The 15,940-nt window shown below is 41.2% G+C and overlaps 3 protein-coding genes across 3 annotated transcripts in view; 1 reads left to right on the top strand and 2 right to left on the bottom strand.

Annotated features, from left to right (window-relative positions):
- Positions 1–15,940, bottom strand: part of ST3GAL4 (ST3 beta-galactoside alpha-2,3-sialyltransferase 4) — a 1,054,305-nt gene that overhangs the window by 553,770 nt on the left and 484,595 nt on the right. The gene's annotated exons all lie outside the window — the stretch shown is intronic.
- LOC146399917 (prostate and testis expressed protein 13-like) lies at positions 1,960–5,551 on the top strand. Its single transcript, XM_084978257.1, has 5 exons — positions 1,960–2,209; positions 2,636–2,861; positions 3,231–4,387; positions 4,808–5,050; positions 5,343–5,551. The coding sequence occupies exons 3-5, from the start codon at positions 4,324–4,326 to the stop codon at positions 5,549–5,551; spliced, it is 516 nt and encodes a 171-aa protein (XP_084834383.1). The 5' UTR covers positions 1,960–2,209; positions 2,636–2,861; positions 3,231–4,323.
- On the bottom strand, positions 13,209–15,711 carry PATE1 (prostate and testis expressed 1). Its single transcript, XM_084978256.1, has 3 exons — positions 15,660–15,711; positions 14,178–14,294; positions 13,209–13,336 (listed from the first exon to the last, which is right to left on the bottom strand). The coding sequence occupies exons 1-3, from the start codon at positions 15,709–15,711 to the stop codon at positions 13,209–13,211; spliced, it is 297 nt and encodes a 98-aa protein (XP_084834382.1).

Here is a 15,940-nt window from a genome sequence, read left to right as displayed (position 1 = left end):
AGAGCTGGAATTGGATCCAATATCTATACAATCCCAAATCTCCTTTTCATTCTAAGATCACTATTATATTAAAGATATTTAAAAATACAATCTAGTGATAAAAAAGCTTTTCTAATCATGACATCAGTCACAAAAAGGATGAGAATGATAGATTTAACCACATATAAATGTTTTTTGTATGGTAAAGCAAAACCACAAAAAAAAAAAAAAACCACCCCATGTATAATACAAAGATTGTTATTTTCCTCTAGCCATTGTATCTTTAGTTGAATACCTAAAAAGAATAAATCTCTCTAAAGACCTGTTATCATGTTTATCTATTGCTCTCAAAGAAAGGATTGTGAAAATAAGAAGGAGAAAAAAAGCATCTCCAGTGGATCAGAGAGAGAATTGATCTAAAGGGGGTAAATGGAGGAAAATCAGCAGACTTCACTCCCTTTATCCCTCAGCATCCATCCACCTTCCTCTAGGTGGAAACTACATTCTAAGCACAGGGAATGAAAACCCCGTTATAACCTAGTTGGCTAGGAAATAGCTTCCCCAGGGATATTTCTAGTGGGAGAGAATTGAAATGATTAGGCCATATAGTTTGAAATCAGGGAGTTTGATACTTCAGGCTTTGTTCTTTTTTTTTTTTTTTTTTTTTTTTGAGGATTGCTTTGGCTATTTGGATTCTTTTGTAGTTCTATAAACTTTAGAATTTTCTTATCCATTTCTGTGAAAATTTATTGGGATTTTGATAGGGATTGCATTGAATCTGTAGATTACTTTAGGTTATATAGACATCCTAACAATGTTAATTCTTCCAGTATATGAGTATGAAATATCTTTCCATTTTTTGTTCTTCTTTCAATTTCTTTCACCAATGTCTTAGAATTTTCAGTATACTGGTCTTTCATCTCCTTGGTTAAATTTATTTGGGGATGTTTTATTCTGCTTGCTGTAATTGTAAATGGAATTGATTTCTTAAGCTCTTTTTTCTGCTAACTATTGTTAGCATATACAAATGCAACACATTTTTTTTTTTTGGTAGGTTGATTTTGTACCCTACAACTTCACTGAATTCATTTATTATTTCTACTATTTCTCTTGCAGCCACTCCCACTGCCAGGTTCCTCCTCATCCCAAACCAGAGCTTTAGCTGCAGGCCCTGGCCCACTGTCTTTTCTGGGGAGATGACATTTTCAGAGAGTGGCTCCTCCTGGCTGTGGTTTCTCATCTGGAGGTAGCTCTTGCTGGCTGCGGTTTCCTGGCTAGGAGGAAAACTAGAAGAAGCATTCCATGTTCGTACCTTAGCCCAACCACACAGCTTTCTAATTTTTTTTTTTTTTTTTTTATGGCTGCTCCTGTGGCATATGGAATTTCTTGGGCCAGGGGTTGAACCTGCACCTCAGCAGTTACCCTGCTGTGGTTGGATTCTTAACACACTGCACCACAGTGGGAACTCCCATACAGATTTTTGTTCTTAATGTCTTACTACTTAAAAATGTTTATTTTTAATTATAGTTGATTTACAATGTTGTGCCAATCTCATACAGCTTTTTATTTGGGTAGTCCTAGTGAGCACACACCCAGTTCACTCATGGCCTGGGAGAATAGAGACCATGGGTCCCATGGTGTCATGTTTGGAAGAGCCAGCCACTTCCCAATGTACCTTTGAAGCAATGTTGTATGGAGTTAAAGTCAGTATTATCACTCTCGTAGACATTATACTTGGGCTGTCCTCGGAGGAAAGCACAGACAGAATACACAGTTAGAGGGCAGTATATAATATACATCATTTCAACCATGATGCTGTTTATTAGCATGACTATAAAAACTTGTACAGAACTCATATTATATGGAGATATAGCAAAATATGCCCATTACTTCCCAGATTCCGGGGCACAGGGGAATTTTAATAAGTTTGGTAAAATTCCAAAATTTCTATGACATTTCTGCAGGGAGTAATGTTCAGAGTTGCCTGAACAAACACAGGGGAAAACGTTTGGCTACATGGGGTTTGGGACTGATGCCCAGAGTTTAATCACCAGTGCAGGAGCACTTTCCCAGGAGAAAGAAGAGGTTTTCATACGGAGGGATAAATCTGACACCCTCAGTGCAGACCCCCAGGACTTCTATCCATGAATTGCTGCCTGTGTCTCCCATGTTCCAAATGCAAGACTTACAAAGGAGGTCTCCCCGTGAATTATTTCCCTGGCAGTGACATGTAAGTCTTAATCCCAAAGAGGCTTGTGGGACCCTAATTTCAGTAGGAGTTTGCCCATGAGTATTTTCTCTATTAGAGAGAGATTCTTTGTTGTTTTTTGTTTGTTTGTTTGTTTGTTTGTCTTGTCTCCTTGTGGCCACACCTGTAGCATATGGAAGTTCCCAGGCTAGGAGTCAAATCAGAACTGTCTCCTGAGGCCTATGCTACAGCCCTGGCAACACTGGATCCAGGCTGCAACTGCAACCAACAGCCTGCAGCAATGCTGGATCCTTAACCCACTGAGCGAGGCCAAGGATTGAACCTGCATCCTCATGTAGACCACATCGGGTTCTAAACAAGCCAAGCCACAACAGGAACCACCGCTCCCTTTTTTTTTTTCTTAACAGAGACAGTATTTTTCTTACCCTTTTCTCCCTCTCTCCCAAGTTATCTGATGACTCAGGGTACAGGTTGCTCTGGAGCTCCAGCCCTGGGAACCCTTCTCCAGATTGTAGAGAGAAGGAGGCAGCACAGTGTAGTGGAAAGATCATGGCCCAGTGAATCAGGCAGATGTGCGCCTCATCACCTGGGGGAAAAAACTCCAATCTAAACATCCTGGTCTTCAACTGTAAGATGACTGCCGAGCTATGAAGTTGTTCAGAGAATTCAAAAGGTAAAATGTGTGACATGTCCAAAGAGTTTTTGTTTGACAGCAAGTAGAGTCTTAAAATTTGTTCCCTCCCCTTTGCCATTACCTACCCGTGAGCTGATTCAGTGCTAACAACTCCATCGGATATGCCTCGGAGAGTTCCTGTTTTCACCTATGCAGTCACAGAGGCACAGAGAGGTTCCGTAACTGATCTGAGGTCCCACAGCAGATGGGGAGGGGTGCAGGGCATAGTCTGGGAAGGAAGATGACATGAGGGATGCTGCTTGGGTTGAGCGGGTGTCTGGCTCTGGGAATGAACCCACTCAGGTGTATAGGCCCCACCCCTGCTCCTTCCCCAGGACAGGTCTTCTCTGTCCTAACTGCTAATTGCAGGGTGAAGGCCAGGAACTTCATCTGGCAAACCTGGAGTTCGAGGCTGTCAGAAGAGAGGCACCACTCCCTTGTGCCTCTCAGGTGAGCCCTACCCATCGTGCCAGGCTTCTTTTCATCAGACATGTTGAAGTATCTGATATGTGTGCAAGGGGCAGCGTCATTCTAGGTGCTGAGGAGAAGAAAGCACAATACACGGAACTCTCACATTTGTGGAGCTTTCATTCCTGGCAGAGAAGAGGGCCCAAGCCCCCTTCAGTGAGGAAAAGCGGTGGAGTGACACACTGGGTTGAGTCCTCTGGAGACAAAACTCCAATAGGAGAAGGGCCATGGGAAGTGTGGTAAGGGAGTTTTGTGGGTAAATTTACAGCTAGACCCATCCCTGTGTTTTCTAGTACCCCCAAACCCGCTTTTTGGCAGATGACCCAAATATTTCTTCCTCCTTCTCCCCAGAACCCTCAGTGTATGACTCTCCACTGTAGTAATCATTTATGATCTTTTTCCCCTTGGAAAATGGAATGCATAAAGCTGGAGGGAAGCTGAGGTCCCTTTCACCTCCTCACCTGCTTTCCTGGGCTGTCCCATCCATCTCTCAGAGATGTGCAGCCCCAGGCAGTCAGACCGCATGTAGGGGATCGGTCTCTGATCCTGGGGCCTCACTTTGTAAGGATGGAGTGCCTCTGGAGGGAGCAGGAGGGCTATGGTACCTTCAAGGGACCAGGAAACTCCCTCACAGATGCTCAGCGACCCCAGCCTTGTTAGACCTGAGTGGACTTCCTGTGGATGTGGACTTGCACATGTCTTGTGTGCCGGACCAACAAATAGAAATACAACCACGTGAAGAGGTACTCGGGAGAGAGACTGGACACCAACAAGAATATCTTAGGCCAGATCTAACAATGCAGGGGGGCCTCTGCCTGGCCTGAGCTCTAAGTAGGTGGAAACCCAGACAGGATGTACTGTCTCTTGGAAAGGTTGTAGAGAGGACTCAAGTGGTTTGACCTGAAATTTATGATTCTGTGATTCTAATGGGATGCCTGAGGGCAGGTGATGAGAATAAAAAAAGCTGGAACCTCGTCCTTGGACCTTCTTGGGAATGGGCCCCAGGATGTTCCGGTTGTTTCTGCTGGGCGTATTCACGGTGCTCTTCATGAATGAGGGTGAGGCCTGGTGAGGGTGCACTTGTCGGCGGGGGGAGGGGCGGGGGGGTGAATGGGTGGGCAGAGAATGTGTGGAGAGGAAGAGAGGGATTTGGTGACTTGACTCTTGGGGCTGGTATGAAGTGGTTCAAGGAGAATTTTTCTTCTTCTCTTCACAGGAGACAGAGTCCTGACATGGAAATGTATGGTGTAGTTCGTTTGCAATTCTTGGATAAATAATGCCACAATGAGAGGGGACATTTTTGAGTCTATTACACATTGTCTGTCTACTCCCCCTGACTGATACCTCACTCTCCTCCCTCACTGTTCTAATGTCTTCTTTTAGCCCCCAGTCTTGGGTGTGAAGGGGGTCCTTGGCTTCCTGAAGGGAGTCATGATTCCTGGTGGAAGCCAGGGAGGGTGTAGCATCCTTCTTGTGAGTTTTGTGCCACCTGAGTGTAGATGGTTACAGGTGGGGGCTGCTTCTGCAGCAGAATCCCTCTCCTGAGAGCTCTACATCTAAGTTTTCCTCTCTTTCTTTAGGGATTCGATTTTGCAATGCATGTGACAATTTTAATGGAATGAATTGTCGCTATCCTATGAAATGGTGTTGGAAGTTTAATGTATTATCTACTAACAGGAGTTGTGCCACAGACCACTTTTACTATTATCATCGTGCTTCGGGTAAGTGCATGTTAGAAAGAGACATAAAATATCACCTCTGGTGTCCACAATCCCTAACATCAAGATGTGGAGGCAACCTGGTCCGGGGGAGGGTTCGCAGAGAGAGCTTCTCCGTATGTAGACCTGGGGTGCAGGCTGTGTGGGAGGCAGATGTCTTTTGTCTGAGAAGCAGACACAGCCTTGGGGCTCATTCCTGTGTACACAAAAGTGTTAAAGTTCTGGAGGGAAATCATGGCTTAGAAGATGGTGAGATTAAGCAAGGTGGTCACATTTCCTTTTTTGTTCTCTTTAGGGACATATCTGTACCGTTACTCAAAACTATCTTGTAGGCCTTGTGAAGCAGGAATGTTCCAAATATTTCATGACTTACTGAGAGAAACACATTGCTGTACTGATCAAAACAGGTGTAATGATGGAAACAGTTTGGAAGAGAAAACAAAAATATTTGGACTAAAAGGAAAAGAAAGTGTATATGATACTGAAATGATTAAGTACAAATAAAATTTTTATGATTTTGGAGTCATCTGTCCATTAACCTTCCCCTACCCAATGGCAATATCATCTTATATTTTCCAAAACCCAAACCCCAGAGCTCTATTCTGGTAGATCTAGCTATGGAAGCTCTGTCTTTCTCATGTCATTGCTTCCATTAACAAGAAAGTGCAAAGGCATAGGCCAAAAAAAGCCATGTCTGCCTTCTGGGTGGATCCTCTTCTCTCTGCTACCTGTATCTCCTGGCAATCGTTACTTGTCCTTAAGTTCGGTTGCTAAACCTGGCCCAATTCAGCGTTCTCAAGTTTCTGGCAAAGTACTTTTCTGATGGTGCTTCTGAGAGAAGATCAGGAGAAAGCAGTTTGGATAAAATTAGGGACAAGAAATCACAAAAGATTTTGGAATATTTGGGAGGAGAGTAGAAGTGGTATTTGGTGGGGGCTGGTGTTAAACAAGGGCTGGAGAAAATCCAGGTGAAATTAGACAACACTAACTTCTGCGAGAGGAATAGGTAGTATACTAGATGTGAAAGAGTTAGTCCCTGCCACCATTTTTTTGGAAACTGTACCAAGCACAGCTACTCCTGACCTTGGTAGCCCTAAGTCACCATGTTTCTAATCATCTTACTCTTGAGTCAAAGCCAAGTGTATCAGGATGGGCAGCTGGCTGAATGTTGGCCAGTTACCCTATCTCCTGGCATGTGAGGAATGTTCTACTACCCAGTCCTCAAAAATATTTAAGTATTACCTTGCATTCAGTGCACTCATTGATAGAAAACTGAGGGTTTTTCATTTATGGGCACAGCCCAGCAACAGAAAATATCAAGGAGATGTAAGCATTTCAGATCTTCAGTGTAGTTTTCCTAACAAAAATAATAAGATGTGAAATTACCAAAATCAATCCCAAATTTATGCTTGTTCAGAATACTATGGACAGTTATATCCCAACAAATTGCACAACTTAGAATAAATAGACCAGTTTCTAGAAACATACATCCTGCCATGACTGAATCAAGAAAAGCAGACAATATGAACAGGAAATCATTAAAATTCAATTTGAATTTGTAATAATAATAAAATAGCTTCCAAGAAAAAAAGTCCAGGACCAGAAAACTTCCCAGGGAAAGTCTACCAAACATATAAAGAAGGACTAATACTTAAATCCTCTCAAACTACTCCAAAAAAATTGAAGAGAAGGAAGACTGCCATTTTTTTTTTAACGATGCCAATATTACCCGGATAGAAAATCAGGCAAAGACACTACAAAAAGGAAAATGGTAGGCCAATATATTTGATGAATACAGACGCAAAAGTCCTCAGCAAAATATTAGCACACCTAATCTATAAAAAGGATCATACACCATGACCAAGTTGGATTTATCTTAAGGTCACAAGGATGGTTCAACTTTCACAAATCAATCAATGTGATAACCACATTAAAAACAACACACACCCCAAAAAGGATTAAAATCATGATTATCTCAAAAATTCAGAAAAATATTTGACAAAATTCAACATCCATTCATGATAAAAATTTTCATCAAAGCTGGTATAGAGGGATTATATCTCAACATATTAAAGTCTATTTGCAACAAATCCAACATCACAAATGGTGAAAAGCTGAAAGACTTCCAGCTAAATTTAGGAATAAGACAAGGATGCCATTCTCATCACTTTTATTTAATATAGCATTGAACATCCTAGCCAGAGCAATCAGACTATATATATATCTCCAGATTGTAAGAGAAGAGGTAAAATTGTCACTAGTTGCAGATGACATAAAAACTTATATACAGAGCCCTAAAGTCTCTGCCCCAAAATAGTTAGCACTAATAAATGAATTAATCAAAGTTGCAGGATATAAGATTAATAAATATAAACCTGTTGCATTTCTATACACTAATAATAAAATATCAGAAAGAGAAAGTAAAAATATCCCATTTAAAATTGCATCAAAAAATAAAATACCAGAATTCCAACATGGCTGGGCAGTAATGAACCCGACTAGCAACCATGAGGATGTGGGTTCACTCCCTGGCCTCACTCAGTGGGTTAAAGATCCAGCACTACTGTGAGCTGTGGTGTAGTTCACAGATGTGGCTCGGATACAGTGTTGCTGTGGCTGTGCTCTGATTTGACTCCTAGTCTGGGAACTTCCATATGCATCAGATGCAGCCCTAAAAAGCAAAAATAAATATAAATACTAAATAAGTAAATAGAATACCCATGCATAAACTTAACCAAGGAATTTAAAGACCTGTACTATGAAAACTATAAAATACTGATGCAGGAAATTAAAGATGATACAAAGAAATGGAAAGTCATCCCATGTTCTTGGATTGAAAGAATCAATATTATGAAAATGACCATACTACCCAAAGTAATCTACAGATTTAATGTAATCGCTATAAAATACCCAGGACATTTTTCACTGAACTAGAACAAATAATCCTAAAATTTACATAGAACCACAAAAGACCTTGAATTGCCAAGTGATCCTCAATAAAAAGAACAAAGCTGGAGGTATAATCCTCTCAGACTTCAGACTATACTACAAAGTTATGACAATCAAAAAAGGTGCTATTGGCACAGAACAGACACATAGAACAATGGAACAGAATAAAGAGTCCAGAAACAAACCTATCCACCTATGTTCAATCACCTACAACAAAATGTACACCACTGACAAAGCAGTCTATGGAATGGGAGAAAAATACTTGCAAATGATGTGACCATCAATGAGTTAATATTCAAAATATACAAACAGCTCATACAACACAGTATCAAAAAACAAGGAACTCAATTAAAAAATTGGCAGGAGACCTAAACAGGCATTTTTCCAAAGACATACAGATGGTCAGAAGGCACATGAAAAGATGTTCAACATTATTACTCATCAGAGAAATGCAAGTTGAAACCACAATGAGATAGCACTTCACAACTGTCAGAATGGCTATCATCAAAAAGAACACAAATGTTTGCAACAACGTGAATGCAACTAGAGATTCTCATACTAAGTGAAGTCAGAAAAAGAAAGGCAAATACCATATGATATCACTTATATGTGGAATCTAAGATATAGCATAAATGAACTGACCTGCAAAATAGAAGCAGACTCACAGATGTAGAGAACAGAATTGAGGTTGCCAAAGCAGAGTGGGGATGGACTGGAAGTTTGGGGTTAATATATGCAAACTATTACATTTAGAGTGGATAAGCAATAAAATCCTGCTGTATAGCACTGGGAACTATGTCTAGTCACTTATGATGGAGCATGATAATGTGAAAAAAAGAATGTATACATGTACATGTAACTGGGTCGCCTTGCTGTGTAGTAGAAAATTGACAGAACACTGTAAACCAGCTATAATGGAAAAAATAAAAATCATCATAAATAAAAATAGAGTGGATAAGCAATGAAGTCCTACTGTATATCACAGCGAACTATATCCGATGTCTTGGATAGACCATGATGGAAGGTAATATAAGAAAGGGAATGTATATGTATGTATGACTGGATCACTTTTCTGTATAGCAGAAAATGACACAACATTGTAAATCAACTGTACTCTAATTAAATTTTTTTTAAAAAAAGAACACATAGCAGATGTTGGCAAGGATGTAGAGAAAAGGGAAATTTCATACATGTTGGTGGGAACATAAATTTGTACAACTACTATGGATAACAGTATGGAGCTTTTTCAAAAAAACTAAAAATAGAACTACCATATGACCCAGCAGTTCCAAACCTGGGTATATATCCAAAAAACCCCAAACCCTAATTTGAAAAGATATACACACCCCAATATTCATAGAAGCATTATTTACAATTGTCAAAATATGGAAGCAACCTAGGAGTCCACCAGCAGATGAAGGGGTAAAGAAGATGTGGCACATATATTTGCAATGAAATATTATCTGGTCATAAAATTTGCCATTTGCAGCAATATGCATGGACTTGGAAGGTATTATGCTAAGTAAAATAAGTCAGAGAAAGACAAGGGACTCTATGATATTACTTGTATGAGGAATCTTAAAAAATACAACAAAATGATGACTATAACAAGAAAGAAGCAGATATAGAGGACAAACTAGTGGTTACCAGCAGGGAGAAGGAAGCAAAGAGGGGAAATGTAGGGTTGGGGGATTAAGAGGTACAAACTATTATATAGAAAATAATCTATAAGTGTATATTGTACAATGCAGGGGATATAGCCAATATTTTATAATAACTATAAATGGAGAATAGCCTTTAAATATTGTAAATCTCTATAGTGTACACCTGTAACTTATATGTAATATTGTATATCAAATATACCTCAGTTTTTTAAAAAAAAGTATAGGTGGCAAAAAAATAAATTGGACTACATCACAATTAAAATTCTGTAAATCAAAGGACAGAATGAACAAAGCAAAAAGGCAACTCATGGAAACGGGAAATTTATATCTTAGGTAATATTCAGAATATATATTTTAAAAAAAACTCGTGTACCACAGGAATAACAACAACAAAAAAAGACAGACAGCTGATTAAAATGTGGACAAAAGGACTTGAATTCCTCCAAAGGTATCCAATGGCCAGTAAGCACAAGGAAAGGTGTTCAACATCACACTAACCATTAAGGAAATGTAGATAGTAACCACAAAGAGATATCCCTTCACACCCATTATGACAGCTACTATCGAACAGATAATGACAAGTACAGGTAAAGATGGTGGAGAAAGTGGAACCTTAGTACACTCTTAGTGGGAATGCGAAATGGTGTAGCTACTAACACACTATGGCAATTCCTGAAAAAATTAAACATAGAATTACCATATATCCCAACAATTTCACTTCCAGGAGGAAACCCTAAAGGATTGAAAATGGGGACTGGAACAGATATTTATACACCCATATTCATTGCAATATTATTCGCAATAGCCAGAAGTAACCTAAAAGTTCATTGATAGATGAATGGATAAACAGAATGTGATATATACATAAAATAAACTATTATTTGGCATTAAAAAGGAGGGACAGTCTGGCACATTCTACACCATGGGTGAACTTTGAGAACATTATGTTAAGTGAAATAGTCACAAAAGGACAAACCCTGGATGATTGCACTTATATGAGGTATCTTATATAGTCAAACTCGCAGAATCAGAAATGTGTTTGCTAGGGGATGGGGAATATTGTTTGATGGGTACACGGTTTCAGTTCTGTAAGATAAAAATTTAAGATGAATGTAAGCAGTTTCTGCTGTGGTGCAACAGGTTAAGAATCTGACTGCAGCGGCTAAGGTCGCTGCAGTGGCAGGATTTCAATCCCCAGCCTGGCCCAGTGGGTTGTAGGATCCGGTGTTGCCAGAGCTGTGGCTTATCTGTGACTTAGATTCGATCCCTGGCCCAGGAACACCCAAATGCTGAAAGCACGGCCAAAAAAAAAGATGAGTGTAAGATCCATGTGGAAATGGGTGGTGCATACAATGTGAATGTACTTAATGCCACTGAATAGTGTATTTTAAAATGGTTAAAGTGGTAAATTTTATCATATGTACACTTCACCATAATAAACACCAACAACATAGTGACAATAGTAGCATAAGAAGCAGAGGGAGGAAATTCTTAAGATATTCTTGTGTTACTTATTAATGTGGTAAATGTACCAATTTCTGATAGACTGTAAACAGTTAAGAAAGAATTATTAAAGAATGTGTAATTAAAAAGCTGATAGACATGGAGTTCCCGTTGTGGCTCAGTGGTTAATGAATCCGACTAGGAACCATGAGGTTGCAGGTTCGATCCCTGGCTTTGCTCAGTGGGTTAAGGATCTGGCATTGCCGTGAGCTGTGGTGTAGGTCGCAGATGAGGCTGGGATCTTGGGTTGCTGTGGCTGTGGAGTAGGCTGGCAGCTGTAGCTCCAATTCGACCCCTAGCCTGGGAACCTCCATATTGTCTCAGGTGCAGCCCTAAAGAAAAAAAAAAAAAAAAGATGGATTTTTAAAATAAATATTTGTTGAGGAAATTAAGAAAGGGTTTGGAGAGGAGAAAAAAAAAAGAAAACACAATTAGTTATGGAAGAAATGCAACTTTCTTCATGATATTTTTGTAACAGTAATTAATTACCCCCTTTCGGGCCTCATCCTACCACTTGATTAGGAATCAGTCTCAATCCTTGTGAGTATACATTTTCCAACCCTATTTTTTCCCTGGGTGCTAGAACTGTACAAGCAAAAGACCTGAGTTTGTGTGAGATGGAGGTAAGGGATGGGGAAATGTACCCATCTGGCCATGGGGACAACTCTCCAGAGAGGTTGCTGTTGAGATGTCTAGTGCACAGACCCCATGGCTTCCTCAGACCCCACAAATCTCAGCTTCCTCCATGTCACACTTCAGGCATGCTTCAGGAATGTTTGTGTGGCTGCTTCTGGTCTCATCCCCTTGGAAGCATCCTACAACTCTTCCCTATCTAGGGGTTGGTTGGTGCCTTCCTGTGAGTTTGCCAGTGAAGCAAAGTGCAAAACTACTTCTAGAATTCCAAAGATGTCTTTCCTCTTCTTTCTAACCCCTAACCCAAAAGAGAGTCTCATTCTATAAGGCAGAAAGGTTTTCTCTCCTCATGGCTCTGATACAAATTTTTTTCTACGTTCTGCCCTCCTCTTCACTTTGGGAATAGCATTTATGAACAAAATACAAGAAGATTCCAGAGGAGTTCCCACTGTAGCTCAGTGGTAATGAACCCGACTATTATCCATGAGTACTCAAGTTTGATCCCTGGCCTTGCTTGGTGAGTTAAAGATCGGCATTTCTGTGAGCTGCTGTTTAGGTCACAAACACAACTCGGATCTGATGTTGCTGTGGCTGTGGTGTAGACTGGCAGCTGCAGTTCCAATTTGACCCCTAGACTGGGAACTTCCATACACCCTAAAAAAAAAAAAAAAACTAAATTCATCCATCTCTTTTCACATTGCCCCATCCTTCCCCATGAGGCCAGGGTTACATGCTTTAACTGGAGTGAAATAAGAAGAACAATACCAAGAGGAAAAAAAAAAAAAGAAATTATTTTGCCACAGAAGGAAGTGAAGGAGCAGGGAAAAGGAATCCTCTTCTCTTTTTTTGCTTTTAGGGCCACAATTGAAGCATATGGAGATTCCTAGGTTTGGGGTCTAATTGGAGCTACAGCTGCTGGCACATGCCACAGCAACAGCAATGCAGGATCTAAGCCACGTCTGCAACACCGAATCCTTAACCCCACTGAAGGATCGAACCCACGTCCTCATAGATCCTAGTCGAGGCAACACCGGATCCTTAACCCCACTGAAGGATCGAACCCACGTCCTCATAGATCCTAGTCGAGTTCGTTAACTGCTGAGCCACAACGGGAACTCCCCTTTTCTTCCTTTTCTGAAGCAACTTGGATATCAACGAAAGCACTAGATTCTATAACAATCTGCAGGAGGTATTGTATTCAAGGTGTTTTTCCTTTCAGGGGCCAAGGCAGAGAATCTAGAACAAGAGAGTGCTTTTTCTTACATGTGCAGAAAACAGAGCCATATGTTTGCAATCTGAAATGTGTGTGTGTGTGTGTGTGTATTTTTTTAAGGAAATCATTGTGAAGAAGTGGAGCCAACAATGTCGCCCACCCAGAGACTGGAGTCAGGAAAGGACAGTGATTTCTGGAGCTATTTATTGCAGAAATCATGGCTCCTGCAGCACCTGAAGTTCACCAAATAGACACTCCATTTTATATTGTTCACATTAGCACAGTTCCTTAGGCAGCCCTTGAAAGTTAACCAGGGAGTACCATCATCTGCAGAAGGGAGGAGAAACAGATCAGCAAAGAGGTTTCAGAAGACAAACAAACAAACAAACAAAAATCCCCAACCCCCAAACCAAAAACAAACCCCACTTCTTTCTATCCTACACCAGCATATATAAACCAACTTGTATAATTCAAGGCTCAGTTATTCAAATATGAAGAATTAGAATGTGTTGCAATTGGGGGGCTTCCCAAAAGAAAAGCAATAGCAGAGAAGTTAAATAAAATAAAATAAAATAAAATCCTGGGTTTGGGGATGTAACGACAGCAGCAATTCAAGGATTGCCCAAGCTGGATGTTTCCACTGAGAATCTTAATGCTGGTTTAAGTAAGGGTTAGAAATACTGAGGGATCACTGAGCACAAAGGATAGGAAAGCAGAGAAATCATGATGTTTAGTCTTACCCATCAAGGGCCATTGAGCCAGTAGCTATATGGCTGACAACGGTCCCTCTGTTTTCACAATTGAAAACCACCCACAAGGAAGTCCAGGCAGGGATGAAGACGAAGAACTGCCCTCCCTACTCCAACATCCAGCTTTTCACCACCGGCCATACAGCGCCTCTCCCTTCCCCTCAATGTAGTCTCCTCTGGTTTCTTCAGGCTTCTCAAAATACTGATCCCATCATCTCAGGCCCCCACCCCTTAGGGACCACTTCTATCTGTTTTTCATTATGGTCTGTGATGCATATCCAGACCATATGGTAGAGATATCTGTTCATCCCAGGGCAGGGGCTGCCTGAGGCAAAGTAAGCTCCCTCCTTATTATGGGGGCTGATATGTCCCTGTCTGCTTCCTCTGCCCCTTCCTCCTTCCCCCATTCCACAGCTTACTTCTGAAAATCGTCCCAGTCATGCAAGACTCGTCTCTTATTGCAATACATATTCCTCTGCCTCTGGAACACTTCTCTCCTGGAAACTCGAGGTGGCACATCCTACACTGAACAGTTCCTAAATGGGGGCCAGAGAAGAGCGAAGTAGAAATGAAAGCAGATCTCCCACTGCTAGGAAAAGACCTATCTCCCCTTCCAAATTTGAAGTCCGCTGGGACCCTGGAGGGCTTTGCCAGAGCCTCTTTAAGCATGGGCCTCTGCCTCTATTAAAATGGGCCGAGCCAAAAGAGGGGTTATCTTTTAGGGTCTCAGGGGTTTTAGCTGGTAAAACAGGTGGTAGAATAAGGGAAAGAGGAGCAAAATCAAAACAGAAATAATCAGACTGGGTCCTCTTCATACTCACCACCCAAATGGCTTTTATCAATCAGTAGTTCATGGACTGTGCTGGCAAAGAGAAAGCAAACATATCTGCAGTGTTCTCTGAGGTTTGTTATTGCCTAGGGCCACTATAACCCTTGTAACACAGGAGGCCCACCCTGTACTAGTAACCTGGAGCCACTCTAGGCCCTTTGTCCCTCCAAAGCCTAGTCACCTGTCTCCTGGCCTCTCTGCCCCTCTCCCTTCTTTCAATTCTCTTCACCTTCTAGAGGGTCGCTTGGCCTCCCCTACCTATCCTTTAGGATACAGCACATATTCAAAGGAGAAAGATAAATGCACATTTTTGTACATATGCCTTATTCCCTTCTTTTTAATTGACCTATAACACCTATGAGCCTGGAGGCTGAGAAGGGGAAAAAGCATCTGAAATCCCTGAAATTACTACCCTCTGACTTTGGCCAGCTAGTGCCTGTAACATTAATATTCCACTTCCCCCTTTCCCTTTGCCTTGCCCTTTAATACACTCATCCTTAGCTTTGTCAACTGCTGCTCATGTTTTTTTTTTGTTTGTTTGTTTGTTTTTTGTTTTTTTCCATCAGACTTAAAATCAGTCCCATTCCCAACCTCATGTTGCTAGAAGAAGTGTTGAAATTCAAGGTCTATCTCTGGGTTCCTTTGAACCCTCAATTCTCACTCAGCCTGCCCCTCTCATATTCCCCCTCCACCAACATCCCCCCTGCCCCCGGCCCACACCACTGATCCATTTCTACTCACTTGCATGTTCCTGATTTGTGAATGACCCGTACAGTCCTACTGGGGGAAAAAAAAAAAGATACACTCTGCAGACCTCATTTATAAACCTGAGTGCTTCTGTGAAAATCCTCTCAATTCTTTTAAATCTACCCGTTTCCTTCTGTAAAGAGAGACTAAGACTTTGGTGAAACTCCCAGGAATGTGATGCATTGTGGGTGAAAGCTATAGCGTTAAATTGACAGCTTCTGTTACCATATGGTTCTCATAAAAGAACTTCTGTCATGGGAACCCTGACACATTCTGGGACACATCATGGACCACATCTCATCAATTGTCAACCATGGGGTCTCACCTCGAAAGCAGCAGAGCAGAATGGGGAGTCTTAGCAGGAGGGACTTGTCCATTTTGGAGGGATGAAAGAGCAGGTTAGGGCAGGAAGCTGCAAGGTGCCTATTTATATAACTGCCAGGTTGTGCTTCCCTAGGAAGTGCTAGGGGTGGGGACATTGCAGAAGTCCTTCAAAGGTGTTTCCTGCTCCTAGGCAAACTAGAGACACTAAATTTTTGTTCATTTTTGGCAAATTGAAGAGAAAAGGGACTGCCCAGGTATGTCCTAGACCTGATTTATTTGTCT

The sequence above is a fragment of the Sus scrofa genome, chromosome 9 (genome assembly GCF_054392235.1).
Source record: "Sus scrofa isolate SSC_HxYL_T2T_F1_AM1 chromosome 9, Sscrofa_HxYL_maternal_Yorkshire_Landrace_v2.0, whole genome shotgun sequence".
Taxonomy (NCBI): Eukaryota; Metazoa; Chordata; class Mammalia; order Artiodactyla; family Suidae; genus Sus; species Sus scrofa.
This window is presented reverse-complemented; position numbering and strand designations above follow the sequence as displayed.